Source organism: Haliotis rufescens, unplaced genomic scaffold, assembly GCF_023055435.1.
Source record: "Haliotis rufescens isolate VD_foot unplaced genomic scaffold, xgHalRufe1.0.p SCAF_1, whole genome shotgun sequence".
Taxonomy (NCBI): Eukaryota; Metazoa; Mollusca; class Gastropoda; order Lepetellida; family Haliotidae; genus Haliotis; species Haliotis rufescens.
The window spans coordinates 40,246,916-40,266,906 of record NW_025963779.1 but is presented as its reverse complement, the minus strand read 5'-3'; the positions used below and the strand labels follow the sequence as shown (position 1 = coordinate 40,266,906).

The following is a 19,991-nucleotide window of genomic DNA, read 5'->3' as shown; positions in this document are numbered from 1 at the left end:
TATATTGAAAAATGGCTGCTTATGTTTATGCACTATCGTGTTTTAACTTCCAAATGGTATTTTATATATGAAAATACATTAAACAATTTTTATCTACCATAAGGTGTGAATTATTACTCAACAACGTTGCATTGGAAAGAAAAGATGTCAGTAAAATGTTAAAAAAGGGTAATTTCTTTATATAATTTCAACATTAACTCAAAAACTGTAACTCAATGATATACAAAAAGCATAACAGAATGTGTGCAATGTAGTGCTAAAACAATATCAGTAAATAAAAGTTGTCTGAAATTAATAAATTCTGTGTTATAAGCTTGTTTCTGAAATTTGTAGAAAAAGTGAAAAAATGGCCGCCATCTTGGAAAATGGCCACCGAAATCGTATTTAGCTGGGCATCTGAAATGTCCATCACATGAAATTATACAGTTGAGACATCAAGCTAGCTGAAAATCATGTTGGTAATTTGTCCCTCTGTTTGGTAGTCAAATTTTCTCTGGCTCATGGACTAATTATAATCATTCAACAATGTTGTGCAACATTGTGAAATAACAGAAGAAATGTGTATCAGTATTTGATGCTTGAAAGTTCTGTTATTAATATGGCAAGTGTCAGTCTTCAAACATTTAAAATCAATGGGTCTACATTTATAAAATAGTAGAAAAGAACAAAGAATGCTTAACTGGAGAACTACCATCCGTCTTTAAGTAGGATATTTCCATGGTTCAATGTGTTCCCAGGATAAGCTGGTGGCACACATAAGTCTAATTTCACACAATGCATAATTTCACAGAGTTGGAAACAGCGTTCATGAGTCTTGATATACTACAGGTGAGGTGAAAAGGGCTTTAACGTTGCGTTATTATTGCACTTACATGCTGCAGTTTAACATGAATACTCCACTTAGACACAGTATACGAACTCCGAGCCGACCAGTTCTTCTTTTAGCCCCTAAATGCCGAGCGCCGACAGGGTAACAAGTACCATCTTTTAAAGTATGACACGGCCGGGGATCCAATCCCGCTCTACCACTAGACCACGGAGGCAGTCTTGACATAAAACTGCACTATAGCACTAGAAATAACAAGAAATGTGTTACCATTATTATGTGACTTTATTGTATCAATCACTTGCGTCCACACCAGGTCATTTTATTCTGCAGGTTCAACTAAAGCCTGTAACAATGGTAACAAATAGCATGTCAGATTCCTTGCACAGACTGCCTCACAGAAACTACATTCTTAAGGGTTTAAAGCATGTGAAGTCAGTAGAGTCACAAATACAATGTAATATACTAAAGGGTTGTCAAGAGAGCATACATTGTTGACATGACAGTCAGTGCGTCCTGATGTCTTTGTGATACTGAGGCACAAATAAAGACTTCATTCTTAAAGTGTCCACATGGATATCTCACCCAAGTGTGAATACTCAGATCACAACTGAAATATTAGTTCCACTGTGATTATACCTGCTGCTCCACAAGTGAGACATACCCTGAAGGACGGAGTACCAAAATTCATCTGATCGTATGTATGAACTACATGTACTGTACTTGCCAGTAATAATGATGCTTGCACACACATATGTGCTTGTATTTGTGCCTGAAAAATATCCAAGCTGTTGCTTTGATGCCTTCTTATGGGATGTGCATGCTATCTACATTACAAATGAAACTGACAGCATAAAACCTTTCTTTCTTCTTGATGGTTTAAATTTTTGTTTGTTGTTTTATGCTGCACTCAGCAATATTCAAGCTATATGACGGCGGTCTCTAAACAATCGAGTCTGGACCAGACAATCCAGTGATTGACATCATCATCATCGATCCACACAGTTTGGATACAATGACATGCATCAACCAAGTCTGCGAGCCTGACCACCCGATCCATGACCACCCAATATGGGATCGCCTTTTACGACAAGCAGTCGCTTTTTAGGCAAGCATACAATAACAAAGCACTATTAAATTGACCTCCAATGGAAGCAAGTCGGTACATAACTAATCACAGTCGTAGGTATACCTAATATCTAATCACAGTAATAGGTATTACAGTATCGATTCCAAAGAGATGTCAGTTTGTCCATTACATGTATTTACAACCTAGATGTGGAAGTATTTGGTCCAATGTATACATTGTACAACACTCTCTGCCATATATATCTCAGCTGAAGAGTCTAGTGTAATATATTTTACAAGATAACATAAAAGTACAGCTGAAGATAGAAAATGCAGCTCTACAATTTGACAATGTTAACACAAACATTTTCATTTCTGTCAGACAGAGAGACCAAAACCATACTAAACAACAGTCACAAGACATTTACCACACTGCTCTCACCATCCATGACCTACCACATGAAATCATTTAACAGCCTTGAACAACTCAACTGGCATGTGCACAATCAATGGGACTAAAGCATTTCTCTTAGAAAATAAATATTTTCTTGGAACGTAGCATTAATAAAATATATGATTTACCTGTCACTAATATAAACTTTACATGCCATTGTGAGTGAGTGAGTGAGTGAGTGAGTGAGTGAGTGAGTGAGTGAGTGAGTAATAATAATGTGGTTTCATGTATATGAGGCATAAAACTCTGCACAATGTTTTGCCAGCTAGACTAGGAATATTCTATTATGTAACTCAAACTTATATTTGTTCACAAACTCATTTCTTTAGAAACATCATTTGTCTACCTTTGTCAATCAATATCCTTGATAAAAAAACCAAAGCAACACACCCAATACAGTATTTCAATACATATGTACACAAGACACAGTATGCTAGAGCTTTATACTTCTAACAGTAACACTCCATAATATGATTTGGATATCACATTTAGGATAGAAATATGTCTTATTAACACAGATAAGTTTTTACATGTCTAGGTTGTTGGGCATCACAGATATCTCACTATCAGCAGTGCATAGATGTATTATGATACCAAGCATTTCAAACTGTACAGATTTAGACTGGACTAACAAATTCTGTATGTTTTATACCCTATCATGGCTTGCCCCACTGTACCAGTGCTTGCTAAAAGTCACACTAAGTCTGACAAAATTGACAACATGATACCCATTTGGCAACCTCGAGGCTGACCTAGACCTTTGACTTATTTTGACTAAAGAAAAAGTAGTTAAATACTGAGTATAATCATAAAAGGTATAATTCTTAAAGTGTTTAAGAGAAATTGTAATATTTTAGTTTAGTGAGGTATTTCTTTCTCATGACCTTGACCTTTCATTGCATGTGCCATAAAAATTCTCTGAGGCCATGTGGACTAATTGCATTGTAGGATACCCTCTAAAGTCAATTACCTCCATCTGCATTTTGCATCATCTCCAAAGTATTGTATATTCTGATAATACAACTTCTTTTCAAAATTACCTTGACCTTTGACATACAGGAAAATGCAACTGAAATATAATGTGGTAAGATTTCTTCAGTTACACGAAAGAAAAGATTGACCATAGTATAACTATGTTTCACAAAAAACTGAACACAGACCTTGACCTTTTGTTAATATTGACCAAACTGGGTCCTTTTCTAAAAGTGTACACAGTTTAATGATGGAAGAACAATCTCTGATATCAAAAATATTTGTTTAGTTGAACATAAACATCAGCCTTGGTTAAATTGTAACAAAAACCTTAAATCAGTCCTGCTTCTCACAACACCGCTAATTATCACCAATTACTATCATTAAGAAAATACTGTGTGGTGTTTGTATACTGAAGCACAGGAGCAGATTACCAGGTATCTATACACACTCACACATCACACACCTGGCAAAAGTTAATCACTGCTTACTTTATATTAGAATATAAAGTAAACATTTTGTTATCTACAACTCCTATCCATGGCTTGCTCTGCTTCCTTATATTATGTGATGTGACTCAGTATTTGCGACCACAGAGTGTTCTTGTGCCAACATTTCAGCAGGCATCAGTTGTACTTTTGACATTAATGAAATGAAGTAAATATCATGTGTAGATATTTCCAAAGGTCCTCAGAATTTCAAAACTTGAAAATACAAAAGGGCTTGGGCTTAACCTATTTCCGGATGTATATATATCTAAACAGTAGCAATTATGGCTCAGCCATTATCAAAGTTAAAACAGTGAGGCCATAGCATGACCCTGTACTTCAGGTTCCAAAACATATATGAGTCGTAGTGATGTTGCGATTCCCGGTACATCAGTGCAACATCTGCAAACTATGATACCAGATACATTTAATTTGGCATCAATTCACATTTAACCCTATATTGATTGTCTATGTTGATCTCACATCAATATCATTCAGCGAGTACAAACTATTTTTGTAATCCTTATAACTTTTTTGGTCGTCTTTCGGATGTGAACCAGGCCCAACAAAAAGACTGACCAGCTTTTCCTTGCTGTCTGTCCTAATACAGTACGTAAACTTGTTAATTTCTTATTATTTTCTCATACAGAATAGTTGACTTGACTCGGTGTCCTGTCAATGGGTACCAGTCAGATGTCAGTTGTCCTTCTTTACCTTTAGGACCGAGTCTATGAAATCTATTCTCAGTCTAATGACTGTGTTTTCCTTACAAAATGTTGTATATGCAGTATCAAGAACTGTATTGTATCATGGCTTCTGTATGGAGATATGTATTGTTTTATGTGACACCTGTATCTTAATATCCCGAATGGCTAGCACTTTTAATATTGATAAAAACAGACAGCAACAGTTATATCTATTGCAGGCTATTTCACCAGACTATAATGAGTAAATATTTCCTTTTTATCATCATATACACATGATACATGTAAGTTTTCTTCAACTGTATGGTAAGCTTGTACCAGTGTCAAGGTGAGGTTATGATGTTTCAGAGAGTCATATTTGCTGATTTGGTCCACTATGACACATATTCAGTTTACCAACGTGATAACACGACTTTAGTAGATGTACTATCACACTCCTCCTCCTTACAAATCACCAGACTGTACTGTTGATGACATCCCACAAATCCCATTTTAGTAAATGCTCAATGACACTTTAATATGGGCTATGTGATGATGGTCAGACATGGTGACACTTTTCCAAAAGGTAATGAATGACACACTATTGAACCTAGTTATACTTGCAGATCCAGATGGGCTGCTGCTGCTGCGATGACATTTGATCAAGTCTTTGCTGTTCTATTTGTTGGTCCTCTATCATCTGCGGTTGTCCAATAACCTGCCCCTCAACTTGCTCTAGCAGCTGCCTTTCAACTGGGTGTTCATCAACATGCCTCTCAATCTGTCTGTGCCTATCTACAGCCTGCTGTTCAGCGACTATCTCTACTGAGTGATGATCCATGATTGGTCTATCCAATGAGGCATGGTCTAGAGTGGACCTGTGTAATGGTGGATGTAGGATCTGTATTCTATCTAGCCCCTGCTGCTGCTCAATTTCTTGTCTCCGCATGGCCAGAAACTCTAAAGCACGCCGCTGAATGTCTTCTGAATGTTGCTGCACTTGGTCTTGATCAAGTACCTGATGGTGACTACCCATCACACGCTGTTCAAGATGGTGAGTGTCGCCAGAGGTTATGCCCACAGTCTGCATCATATCCACTACCTGTCCTGCATTCACTTGCTCAGCAGTGGCTTCTTGTTCATAGTGTTCAGTTCCTACTGGCTGCTCAAGTCTAGTTTTTATCTCAATGGTTCCATCTGCTCTCTTCTCACCATAGGCATTTATAAGAATCTGGGCTGCTTTTTCTTGAATATCAGCACCTCTACCTTCATTAACACGACATGTTATCAAGTTAGCTTTCTTTGATAACATTTCACCAACATGACATTTAGAGTGTTTGCTAAGATCACATCTTTTCAGAAAACCAATACCACAAATCTTGCATTTGTATGGTTTTTCTGATGTGTGTAATCTCATGTGTATATTGAGAGTTCCACTTTGTGTAAAGCCCTTGTCACACACACTGCATTTATATGGTTTGTCTCCAGAATGTGATCGCGTGTGTCTGAGCTGGACACTTCGGTCAGCAAACCGCTTGCCACAAACCTCGCAGACATAAGGTTTTTCCCCAGTGTGGGTCTTAATGTGACATTCAAGAGAACTCCTATGAGTGAACTGCTTCCCACAAACATCACACTGGTAAAATTTTGTTTCTGTGTGAGTCTTCACGTGGTAGATCATGGTTCCTTTGTGTGTATACTGACGTCCACAAATGTTACATTGATAGGGTTTGGGCTGTGGAGCATGACCCTCAGATAGATGAGTTGCAAGGTGTCTTTGAAGCCACATGTTTTCTGAATATGCTTTTGGACATAAGTGACAAGCAAATGGTTTTTCTCCACGATGTCTTCTTATGTGTCTCTGCAATTTACTATTGCACTCGAAAGTGTCACCACATTCATCACACTTATGTCTTCCAGAATGCTTTCTCCTGTGGGCAAGAAAATTCCTTCGAATAGGAAATGCCTTCCCACAAAATTCACATGCCCAGAGGCCATCTGCGGAATCTGGATTAGCATCTGGAACTGGACCACGTCCTCTGTACCATCTCTTGTTGAACTTCATATCCCTCTTTGTCACTTTCTCAGCTCTTAAGAGTTTTGGTTTATTTTTGGAACCCTTGGGCCTACCTTTTTTCCTCGGAGGCATATTACCTGCTATGATAAGAGCCATCACTTCATCAGAAATGTCTTGTTCAGTCGTTTTCACACCATCTGTACCATCTGTTTCAGATTTCACAGTAGGAGTCAAATTTAGCTCTTGAGCATATTTACTCTTGGATATTTCCTCTTGTGTCTTGCTTTTCTTTTCGCGGGGCTTTACATTTCTAATCTCTGTGCAGTCATCTTCTCCATTGTTGTCAACGGCAGTCTCATCTTCTGGGGGAGAACTGTCTTCTTCAGAGTCACCAGCTATTTCTTCCATAACAATCGTTGATACCCGCTTTCTTGTACTCTTTCTGACTGGGGCTATGGAGTCAACATTTTCCACTTTCACTGTACTTTTCTTTGGGCATCTCTTAACAGGTGACTTAACCACTACTTTACTTTCTGATGGTGTGAAAATCTTCTTTCTTCCTCTCTTTCCTCTTGCTTTTGTTTCCTCTGGCATAAATCTGACAAGTTTGCATGTATTACACATTTCTTTACCTGCTTCTGCTACTGTTGTCTCAGGCAGTTCCTTCCCACACACACAACAAGTGAGGAATGATCCGCCTTCACTGTTTTCTGTTGAGAGTATGGAATCATCATCCATATCAAATGTTATCTGAAAGAACCCATCATCTTTTTTCTTCATTTTTGAATGTTCACTGTCTGAATCACTGTCATCACTTTCTGTAAAGGAACACTCAAACTTATCAGTTACTCTTTCAGTTTGCCATCCTTGCTTGTTGTCACATTCTTCTTTATATATCCCAGGTTCCCTTGTATTTATTGTACTCTGCAATTGTACTGGAGCGGCAGATGAACCACGGTCCAAAGAACAGCAGGTCACTGACACAGGCTGACCATGCTGCTTCTCTTGTACTGTTTCTGCATTTGATCGAACAGTAGTAACTGAATTCTCAACATAAGAATCATCAGTGGGTTTAATAGAAGACTCTGTAAGGTTCACTGCAGCAGATGAAACACAAGCACTGCCTCTGAGTGTAGGAGGTGTTTGAGGAACAAGCAAGTCATCAGTTGAATCAACACAGACACTTGGCTTTATGACTGAAGTGGAGGGCCCAACAATTGTGGAAGACACACATGGAACAGAATCAACTGCATTATTGTCTTGTTGTCCACCATTTCCATCTGATGTTTCGACTCTTGATACAGAATTGTCACTGATGAAACATGTTTTGGAGTCTGGTAGATCTGGGGCAAAACCACAGGATGGGGTCACCTGAACTGCTTCATGTGTTGCATTGTCTCGAACATGAGTTGGTCTCATTTGTTCTGTATTTACTGGAAGCTGAACAACTGGACTAATACTTGTCAACACTGACTGGTTCATCTGTTGAAACAAATGCCTTTGTGTCTCTGATGGAACACCTCTAACAATGGCTTCTGATGACATGGCCAACAAAGACTGAACTGCCTGCTTGTTGTCAGAATCCATTTCCAATGTATCGGATGTCTCATTGTCAACCCTTACAGCAGGCTGGATAATTTTGTTAGTGGCTGAACTGTCAGTCATCATGAAGAGGTTCTTGACTGTTTAGGCTTCTGTGAATAGATGATGAAAAATCTATCATATCCAAATACTAAAGGAACAGCTTACATGGATTAAGCAGTGCAACTTCTACACGAAATAAAATATCACTATTGCATTAACCTGGCAGAATTAACTTATGATGTTTTTACATAAGGAGACATTTGTTTACTGATTTGAAACAATGTATTACAAAACATGTAAGTTAGGCAATATGAAACTCAACATTCTAAAAGGTTACTAAAGTACTCATGGAAATGAAAAAAACCTGTTTTGCTGGATTTAATAATCGACACAAAGCATTACGTAGATGTAAATACGAAATAACAAAACAACTGGAAAAGTACTAGTCTGGATTTGCTAGTTTTTTCTCAGTACTCAATACAAAATGTACTTTACAAGAGGTAATTTGTAGGCACTTTCAACATTCAAAAATAAAACTAAGTCCAAATTGACATGGCAGAAACAGGCTATAGGCATTATGCAAATTAGCCTGGAAAAAAGTTATCAAAACAACAATAAAAATAACAGCTATGTTTATGTACATAATAATAATGACATGTAAGTTGTTGTTTGAGAAGGGAATATGTTACTTTTACGTTCTGATATTTTGACGATGATTCACTATCCAACAATGCCACTCACAAATCACTAACCACTGACAAATCACATGCATGTGGGTCTCAAGCACCTGTTTTCACCTGTCGTCAAGGTGTCATAGGTCATGGACATTCACCTTGATCTACTAACACCTGGTTATGCTCAGTTTCACAATAGTCTGTTTTGTTCATATTTTTACACACTTTTACATGTAAAAAGACATAAAAACCTTTGATACGCTGTATTTGTGCCAAGGCCCAATTAGTACTAATTGAGTTGTTTGAATATTTATATATTTTGTATATTAACTGCATTTATTTAAAATCTGAGATCGAAAAAACAGGTTTTTTTCATTTCCGTGAGTACTTTAGGCTGTTCAGGGTTTGTGACAATATTGATCAACTTCAAACTATAATTTGTGTATGTGTGGTGTTGGAATAGTCTCATTTCAATTTTGATGGTGTGAGAGAGGACTGATGAGTTGGTAGACCAGTAATTTCTGGTGTCAAAATATGGAAACAGGTCTACATGGTCTACCGAAGGTATAGTAAAAAGATGAATTTGGTATCATTGTAAGACTAAGAATATCAATTTTTCAAAAACCAGACTTGAAACATGTCCTTTTAGTTGCGTTTCCATGGTAATCATGCTATTTTGGAAAGGGCGCTACCAGTAAATAAAATGGATAGACTTTCATTGTGAATAGATATTTCATTAATTTTGTGAATTTTTGTGTTGCTCTGCTCTTTCAATCCATGTTAAAAAACAACAAGGTCACATCAAGCAGATTTGTAGTCACTTCTGCTTAAAAATCAATGTTTTATCATGTATCATTCTTAAATGCTGAGCACAATAGCACCACACATTTGGTAACCTCAAAAACCTCATAGAATATACATTCTAAAGAATAACTGTAAATGTTAGGACACATGCCATTTGTTGCTCACATGAACAAGTATTATGTTTTACAGCAGTTGTTCTAGTTTTAATGTGTGAGGTTTAACATTTGACTTTCTCTTCATTCACTGTTTATTCTGAAACACTGGTGGTATTTGTCTTATCATCACCAATCCAACATTTTGATGCTATGTCAGGATATCAAAGTACAAATTTTTACCATCACATGATTTTGAGCCCCTCCATTACAGTCAGTTAAAAATATATGCACAACTTGGCCAGTCACATGACATCACACACAGGAAGTTTACAAACAGCAGCCAATGCATTATTAGTGCCAACGATTGTTCTGAAGCAAAATTATCATTAAAAAAAATGAAGTTTGATTAAAATGTGTATCAGTGAAAAGGTTTTGAGATACATTTTCATTACTTTGTGAATATCTTACCTCATGTAGCTTAAATCGTAACAATAACTTCAGCGGCCAGTGACGAACAGTTGATGTGTTCAGTTGGCTTTGAACCATCAACCTTGATTATACATCATTAAAAGCATGGTTACATATTGTTTAGGGGCCCAAAAGGTGAGGCTCGAAAACTTGTGGCATGGGGAGATGTGAGTTTAATTTCATTTATTGTTTATTATTCAAAGCCAAAGTAAAAATAAGATAAGGCGATGTTTTTGCGATGCTATTGTAGCCATTTTTACTTTGGTCAAGCTTCAGTTTTCAGCAATTACTGGCATTTTGGCTTGGTGACATTTTGCTGAGGTGACGTTTTATTAATAAACCATGAACATTTACTGACCTTGACCATGGCTGTGCATTTATAACAATAAGTAATGATTACATCTGTAAAGTATGTGTAAACATTGAACAATAAAATAACGAATAAAGAAACGATAGATGCATGTGTCTGTAATGATCATAAAGTACAACCAGTAAGTGTACATAACCATGATTACAAATTATAATGGCATTCTGTGCTAAACACCTGACTAATTACTGTAAATCTTGAAATTAATGCATCTCCAAATTAGTATGACTGCTGACCCCTAGCCAAAAATGAGACTCAAAATCAATGGGGCTCCCCCACCCCATCCCCAGTGGAATGATACGTATCCTTACCTTAATCCAATCAAACAGCAAATAGCACTGCTTATTAGCACTGAGTAAAGCACTTCCTTACGAACAATAAACTGTGTTTTCATAAAAACAACACACAGTATATATGTTATTCTGTTGACTGGCTTTAAGGAAGTTCAAAGGCAATAAAATAATTGAACCAACAACAGTTCACTGTTTGAAGTGGTCAATGATGCCTAGTTTGACATGAGTGGGTAGAACTCTTGACCCCAGCAGTGATAATTCACCAGATGCCTTTTTGTGTAAATCCTATTCATTGATTGACACTGGTATGTATTTGTTACAACTGCTGCTCAACCGTGTTTGTGTATATATTCAAGTTGGTATTTCCACTATCCAAAGTGTACAGATTGTTGATAGTCATTTTGGAGACATAAGTGTAAAGTTTCATTAATGCGAAAAAGACCGATCACATTTCTCGCCTTTAATTCATGCTAGTGTTAATTTGAAGTTTTAAAGTATATAATTATTGTGCCTGTTAACATGTGACCTTGACCTTTTACCAATTTTATGTACCACAATTGTGAAGAAATACAAGCCATGTGTCTTAATAGCATGTGTCCTAACATTTATGATTTACCATAATGACATTTATTTTTTCAGAGAGTATGTTCTATGAAGTGTCTTAAAATACCATATACACATGGTGTACTTATGATGTACTCAGCCGTTAAGATTTGTTTGTTTGTTGTTTAATGCCAAGCTCAGTAATATTCCAGCTATATGACGGCAGTCTCTAAATAACCGAGTTTGGACCAGACAATCCAGTGACTGACATCATGAGCATCGTTCCACACAATTGGGATACGATGACATGCATCAATCATGTCAGCAAGCCTGACCACCCGAATCTCTTTGTCGCCTCTTATGACAAGCATAGTCGCCTTTTACAGCATGCATTGGTTGCCGAAGACCTATTCTACCCCAGTTACTCACAGGTCTTAAATATTTTCTGTTTCACCCCAGCAGTTAAGAATGATGCCAGATTAAACATTACATATCAAGCAAGAATAGCTACAAGGCAGATTGATGTGACTTTGACCATGTCTTTTTACATGGACTGAAAGAACAGCACTAGGAACAAAAGATCATTCACAAAATTGATACAGTACCTATAAATAGTGAAGATTTATCCATTTATATGTGGTGGTAGTTGTAAGTCTTTTTCCAAAATGGCATGATTACCATGGAAATGACAGCAAAAGGCATACACATTTCCATCTCTGGCAACATTGGACTTGGCAAACCAGTGATTCTAAGCTTCCAGTGATACCAAACAAATCCTGCTATACCTCTTGTGGTCCTATCTCCTTTTTTCTTGCTAGCTGCTTGAGATTGCCACTGGTCACTGTACTACATACAATGGCCTCCTGGTAATGATCACCTCTAGATTTACAACAGAAACAGGCCTCCATTTATCATAAAATGTGATGTCCACAAATTATATTAGTTTAACTTTTGTTGAAATGTACTTTTACCATATGATGAATTTTCCACATCTCTGACACAACTGACATGAAACTGAGAAGAATTTGAAAGTTAACGGGACAAAACAATAACGACGTCATCTTCTCGAGGCAAGAGAGTTAACTGACTATAAGAGTGCAGTTTCCACCCTTGCCGAACTTGGCTGGAATTACTGGGCTCGATCGCAGCGCCACCAGTGGCTATTACTAGTTATATCCCTTGTAAGCCTCTCCTGTTCACCAATCAGATTCCATCTCTTGTATCACTTGCATTTGCTTCAAACCCAATTGCGGCGTCCAGTCAGGACGATCTGATCCATAAACAAGATCTATATTGCGATAAAACAGTTCTTATGTTGCGAAATGCATCAAATCACGTGAGCACCATGATTAAAAACATGAAAAGATTTGGAAAATATCTGCTGACGAGTCGACAGTTTACGAACAGGATTTCTATTTCGGTGCGCAATTTTGATTGGACTATGCATAGACTCGTTAGTCCAGCCAAAATGTAACTCCATAATACCAGCCTAGCTCGGCAAGGGTGGGAACTGGACTTTTAAAGTTCGGGAAGATGGTCATACGTTAATTGGACCTAACAATAGGTGGATCTCCCAAAATGTCACATGTCTGACATTTTCTGAATACACTTTTCGCCTGTAGAGTCAGCTAGTTTGTAAATAGTATTTTGTTCTGTGGCCTGTCGTGTCAACCTCACGCGCTCGTAAAATCACTACTGCAGTATTCCTCACAATCTTCCCTTACTTGAGCCATGCGGTACAGCCTAAATAAACTGATAACAAAACTATAATACCTATTTACTTCCACAAAGCCGCGTTTAGACAGACACAAACATAACCTTTCGGTTTCTCATCCGAACCAACGTTGACGTCTGTCATACCTAACTTACAGAAATACAAGGGTTGGTGTTCCCGAGATAGACTGCTGCATGGCGTCTGGAGCATATCCGTCATGGCCGACTGTTGCAAGGTCGCTACATCGCGCTTGAACTGACCAATTGCGAACCATTCACGGAATGCATGGTATTGCAGATACATGGAAATATTACCTTTGATCACTTCTTGGCAGATCCTGGTCACACTTATACAAAACAGCATTCACATTAAACGCCAGGATCATAATTCGTTCTCTCACAAAGCCAATACAAAGTCTGGCCTGTGGCCTCTCGTTCCGCGTTCAAAGGAAAGGGAGGTAACCACGCCGTCTAGCTCTACTGCAGAATCCAAGTATGTCGAGAGACCGCATACGGGCACGGCATTGATTCGTTATCAACAGCTACAATGTGCGTAAGGTTAGGCTTTTGTAATCCCGACATATAGATTCTGATTGTATATTCATACAAATAGTTAAATAACTTATGTAGCTTGCAAAAACGGATGCAAATATAGATCTATAATTGATTGGTATAGATCTAGAGCTAAGATTATATTTCTTACACACCTGTGGGTGAGAAACCCATTTGAGATAACTGGTATCAAACATATCACTCTCCTACCCAGAGTTCGATGCGACCAGCATTGTACCTCTGCCACAGGCCAGTGCCATATGTGACCATTCAAGATATTGCATATGTGTTTCATCTGTTTCATGTTTGACAAGTCTACATATGTAGATAAACATATGTCATAGAATGGTTATAACTTTCATTGAGAAAATATCCTAAATCGTGAAAATCTATTTCAATTTCCGTAGTTATCCTATGTTTACACTGGTACGGAGAACTAGCGATAGGTCATATTGATGTGTACATATGTATTGTCACGCAACTCACTGGTGCAGTTGTAGTAGCATATCTATATAATTATATTGACAGTAGTGGATGACCTCGCCTAGGTGAACACTACCAAGTTGACTGTCGTTCATTTAAGAATTGACCTTCACTTTGTGTGAGTTCGTTGGAGTATGAAGCTTCACAGAGTTGGGGCCAAACTGTATGAACGTCGGAGCTTGCTTACTTCAGGGCAGTACAGGTAACTGTGACTGTCTGGCACTACATAAAGTTGCATCGAGACGACATGGTTGATCTCTTCTCATTCAGTGCTAGGATTGTGACCGTGTGTGTGGCTTCGATCTTTTTTTATTTTTATAGGAGAGGCACTGAAACCCTGCTTTCTGATTGGTCGACAACGCAGCGCGCCGATTGGTCCATTCCGGTGCCTGGCCTGAGCCCTGGTTTTCCAAAACGGACCGACCCTTGTGTTTCTTTTCCACAGGAAATGGATTTTACCATGGGAGAGAAAGCACAACCCCGGTTCGACCAACCACAGGTGATGGTGTTGCTGCTTGGACCGTTCAATGAAAACTGATGGCAAGAGAATGTTTGTCGTATTAAAGGCACTGAAACCCTGCTTCCTGATTGGTGGAAAAATCCGACCTTCTCATTGGTGAAGAACCCGACCTTCTCATTGGTTGGTTTCTGTCCCACACGCCACCCCGTGTGGCACACCCGTTGTGTTTCTTTTCCATAGGGTCAGGCTTGTACCATGGGAGAGGAAGCACAAGAGTGTTTTGACCAATCAGAGGACTGCCCAGGCCGGAGACGGTCTCTGATTGGTCCAAAACCCAAGCTTCTGATTGGTCAGATTTCGATCCTGTTTTTAGTCTCTCGAAGTGGTGTATGTCGATCCACTTTCGGTCCGTGGGTTCATGGCTTCACGGATGGAAGTGAGCAGGGCATGGTACTATCATGGAACTGTTCTGGGTGAACAATACCTTCCAAATGGCGTGCTGGTTTTCTTGGGGAATTAGTCAGCAAAGAGCCGGAGTCACAGGAGACTAATCACAATTTTATTTACAAGAACAATTAACAATTTACAATATACTTATAAAATAACTGAGGGTGCCACAGAGAGTCGGTACAACACTCTGGGCTGTGGGAGAGAGGTCTGCTTGGTAAGAGAGTCAAACCCCTTCTCTGCCCTAACAAGGTTCCTGTATGTATTTAACAAAAATTAGAACAATAAAATGGAATATGATTGGTTGATACACGATTGGTTGTGCCCTATGCTAAATGAATGGCTAGACTGAGGGGAATACTTAATCCTGTTAATCCTGTTGGACTGGCACTAATCTTGTTGACATATTTACTGGATGCTTTGAAAGAGATTATGGTGTCACTATAGACGGGCTTGTGTTGGGGGCTAATCCTTAATGCACTATAGACGAGCTTGTATGGGGCTATTCCTTAATGCCCTATAGACGACCTTGTATGGGGGCTAATCCTTAATGCACTATAGACAAGCTTGTATTGGGGCTAATCCTTAATGAGTCTAAATTGAAGTAATTGCTGAATGTTATTCTAATATAGGTGATGAGAGATTTACTTAAATAAAATAGTTCAAGGTAATCTATAAGACTATGTAGACATATCTTTTGTCTGGGAGATGGGATCTTGATACATTAGGCTAGCATTTATCTAAAAGCTTCAAATCAATTAAACTATGTAGACCTAACTCTTGATTTATTGAATAGTATGTCTAGGAGATGCGCTCCCATTACCTTAGGCTAGCATCTATCTATAAAAGCTATAACTGAAACTACTGATATTTTATATATACATTTTACCTGATGATAAGTATTACTTGCTAAACTATAATTATATGAAATGATGTATAAATATTACACCATGATAACTCATAAAAGCACTTGATGTGGATCTAATTATTATAGGATAACTTAGTATAAATGTTATACCATGATAGTACTCTCTCCGAACACGTCTGTCTTCCAGATAAAACGCCAACAGCAAACACATCATGAGGAACATCATGAAAAAAAAAAATGGTCTAGTCTCTGTACCCAAAGGGGAGCGTGACTACAGGCAGACCTGTGGTTTCATTGTAGACATTCCATCGCTTGTCGTAAAGGGCACGGTAGTCTTTTCGGGTGGGTCGGGTCACAAGATCGTTCCCATGCTGAGGTCCTTTACGAATGATCTGATGGGGGTAATGCAAGCCGATTCTCTCCCCCTCCTTCCCAGGCCATTGTCCCATAATCAGTCCTTTCATGGTGTCAAAGGTGAGGTGTTTATGGTTTCTGTAATTCAAGGTGAACCCTCGCACTTTGCAGACCAAAGTTCCATCGGTTCTTGGCTTCATTAAGTCATAGCCATAGTTTGGGGGACTTCCTGACACAAACGTCTTGATGGTGTTTCCGTTCAGCTCGTCTGTAAACTTACCCAATGAATGGCCCAGCTCTGGATTCGTTTCGTTGGGTCAATGAACGTAAATGAGGCTGTCCATGTCGAAGTACAAGGCCCTGCGACCCACCAGGGTGAGGGTCTCGTTCAGCTTGAGACGCGCTTGTGTGGTGACCCAAGCAGTCGCTGTGGCATTGAAATGAGGATGAGGGGTTTGGAATTCTTCCATGCGGGTATAGGTCACTTCCACCATATGTTCATTGACGAGGGTGATATCGTCCATGGTATTTCATTCATCTCTCCACAGAGCAAAGTACTGGGCAGGTTCGTTCATAAAGACGGTTCAACTTTAGTCTAAGCACTGTCCGAACTTGCCCCAGAGTGAATTAAGACAGAGCTTGGCCTGAGCGCAGAGTCCTGGGTTCTTCTTGATGTTGTCCTTGTCCAACCGGATGCCTTCTTTCCCATAGATCTCTTTGATGTAAGCATCGTGATCGGTACATCCCTGGGGTATCCGCTAGCTTCGAGCTTCCGCTTGAAAAAACGGTCGATATAGCGGTCAAAGAGTCCTTCTTCCTGGGTGTTGGGGTCATACTTTGCAAAGGTGTCGAAATGCCAAGCTTCGTAGATCTGAAGCACTTTGTAGCCATACTTCTTCACGCCTTCATGGAGTTCTATGGTGGTGTACGTGCCCACCCAAGCCCTCTCTTCGTCCGTGTGCTCGCAGGGTGGGTCTGACCGGGTATCAGCACACGTGCGGCACAAAGGACAGAGTAGTTTTCCACCCGATCTGTAGGGCAGTAGCAGATGGTAGAGCCATCTCGGGGGTAGGACACGACATTGGATAAGCCCTTTCAGATCAAACAACGTCTCCACAGGGGGTTGATGGAGAATGATCGGGTGTCCCGTGGGAAACTCTCGGGTCTTGCAAATGTGGGGATAAAGCGAGCAGATAAGGATATACTTGATGGTTTCACCTTCTTGGGCCTCATTGCATAATTGCGTGGCATTGCTTCGTCCTCCATAGAAGGTGTTGCGATGGTTTAGCGGTCCAGGTAGGTTGGTACAGTGTGGTCCCTGCAGGAAAGCGTGCAAAGCGGGGTCTGACCATTGCTGTTTTTCCTATTCGTGCTCCCACAGGGTAACGATACGTTTCACATCAGGGTGTTGGTGCAAGAGACTAAGGCGATAGTGGGTGTTGGTATGACGTGCTCCCATCGACATGCCCAGGACAGCATGAGGTTCTCCATGTTCAACAGCCCATGAATTCATAGACGGTGCCTGTTGCTGGATCGTACCCATCAACACTGTAACGATGTTTACACTGTCTGCACGTGAACATCTTTTCACCTCCATTCTTGGCGTGCTGGATGTGCAGATCCGGGTCGGTCTCCATGAGATAACATAACCAGTTCATACAGGCCTGGGAATATTTCCTCTTGGGTTGGTAGCCTGGAGGTGGAAGAATGGCTATGATTTTGGGTTTCAGATCCCGTTTTCGGAAGGTTTTCATGCAGAGTGCAGGGAGTGTCGTAGCCTCTACAAAGGGATCCATGCAATCCGTCCTGATGAAGTTCTGTCAGAAGGTAGCGCATCCACGTCTCAAAATATCGACATCGCTCTGGCAGTAGGCTAAGAATTCTTCTTGCAAGTCAAACAAGGCTCCTTCATGAACTTTCTTAGCATGCCACTGGAGGAAGGCGGTGCGTTCCGTAGGAGACATGCCATCGGGATCGTACATGCTGGCTGATGGATAGGGCTTCGGTTGGCTTCGGTATTGAACAACTTTCTTCAGGTCATTCAGTTCAAAGGTCTCTGGAAATGTTTTCAGCGCCCAGGGGAGGAAATTCAAACTGTCTTTGAAACACAGTCGTCTGTAAAATCTGTAGCCCACTCCGAATCTTGGTTGGGAGTTTCACCAGATGTGGACGCATGCCCTTCATGATCAAGTGCAGATCATATCCTCCCCCTTCCCCTCCTCCTTGGGTGATGGACGTCACCAACGCTTTGAATGGGGATTGCTTGAGAGGGTTCCGTCATGTTTTCTTTTGCCCAGGTGTGCTGTTGTCCCCTTGCGTGTGTCGTCCTCCTCTTGGTTCTTCTACTTCTTCTTCTTGGTTTTTTTGGCCAGGGTCGTCAACCAGCCACACACATCGTCTAGCATGGTGGGGCCTTGAAGCACGTTCCCGCGGCTGGGACCGTAACCTTCTTGTCTCCATGGACAGTCTTCGCACAACTCCTTTGTCGCTTGACCGATGCATCGTCCACATCCTAAATGCACCACGCACAAATTCGGGATGTGCGCCCCCGTGTCTTGCATACATTCAAAATCATAGAAGAGATATTTGACGTTGTCTCGTCGGACTTGGTTGTAGCATTCCTCCTCCTCCTCTGCATCACCGGCTTCACGGAGGGGAGTGACGTAGCAGTGATGGTCTGGAGTCAAGGGTTCTCGACACACTAAGCATGGACGTCCCTCATCTGAGCACTTGTGATGAGCCATGGGTGTCTCCAAGACGCGGACAAGCTGAAAACAGATCGGGAACCTGTGAATCGATTGACAGGCGCTGGATTTTCCCTCTGACGGTGACTGGGGATGTTGGGTGTAACAGTGTTGATTTTGGAACCATCGTTGACATGTCAAGCAAGGAATCCCATGATCTTCCTTGGTTCCGCAATGGCCAGAGTGGAGGCAGCGGTGGTAGCGGTATTGTTTGGTGCAGGGATGTTTTTCGGGACGATCATAACTGTGGTCGCAGAGTCGCAGTAATGGTTAGACTCATAAAAGACTGCCATGCAAGTGATCACATCGTAGTGGTGATCATGATGGAATAAATGCAACACGGTGGCGTTGGGTGGTCTCCGGTCCACATCTTGACTGTAGACTTTCAGTTGAAAGTTGATTTTAGCCAAGGCACGCTAGGTCGTCCAGTCCCTGACAGGGGCCTTCAGGAATGCCAAGGCGTCGAAACAAGGCCAGTGCCTGTTTGCCTTGAACGTCTGTTCGATCCGTTCTCATCATTCTCACTCTCTGGTTGTCCCATTTTTGGGTCAAAGGTTTGGGCTTCTGGGCAAAATGCTGTGCCACCTCAAGGGCCCTTGCCAAACAGGATTGATCTTGGTTCATGATCCGTACAATAACCCTTTTGCCTGCTAACCACGATTTCACTCCAACCACGTTTTTCAGATGGTGGCCACCACTGCCTGATCCTAGCCTGTTGGGATCTGCTACGTAGACTAAGGTCACAACCATGGTGGCATTGATGTCAAGGTCTTGGTTGGACTGTTGAAATTTTTCCACGGCATGCAAGATATCGTGGCCATGGAGATTTTCAAAGCAGCGAAATGGAATCCGTATGGCGGTGTTCAAAGCAGGGTGTTGGATACCTAGACCAATACGATCCCCTTTCTGACCTGACTTCTGTTGATAGAAGTCCTCGATCACTGTGTCATATAAAGGGGGTAGTTCTATGGGAACGCGGTCCGGTTGTACAGTTTCCAAGTAGTCTGGCTTCAATGTCAAACGATTAGTATGGT

General features: G+C 40.4%; 1 protein-coding gene across 2 annotated transcripts; it reads right to left on the bottom strand.

The window, feature by feature from the left end:
• Positions 1–1,092: 1,092 nt before the first annotated feature.
• On the bottom strand, positions 1,093–13,494 carry LOC124121887. 2 transcript variants are annotated; one of them, XM_046484990.2, is made up of 2 exons: positions 13,365–13,494; positions 1,093–8,202 (listed from the first exon to the last, which is right to left on the bottom strand). In XM_046484990.2, the coding sequence occupies exon 2, from the start codon at positions 8,174–8,176 to the stop codon at positions 5,102–5,104; it is 3,075 nt and encodes a 1,024-aa protein (XP_046340946.1). In that variant the 5' UTR covers positions 8,177–8,202; positions 13,365–13,494; the 3' UTR covers positions 1,093–5,101. The 2 variants fall into 2 exon arrangements, with proteins under 2 accessions (XP_046340946.1, XP_046340947.1); XM_046484991.2 differs by lacking the exon at positions 13,365–13,494 and adding an exon at positions 13,206–13,349.
• Positions 13,495–19,991: the final 6,497 nt, after the last annotated feature.

Bases quoted from the DNA above. Each gene is read 5' to 3' on its own strand.
- LOC124121887 (XM_046484990.2), bottom strand. From the start codon at position 8,176: ATGATGACTGACAGTTCAGCCACTAACAAAATTATCCAGCCTGCTGTA.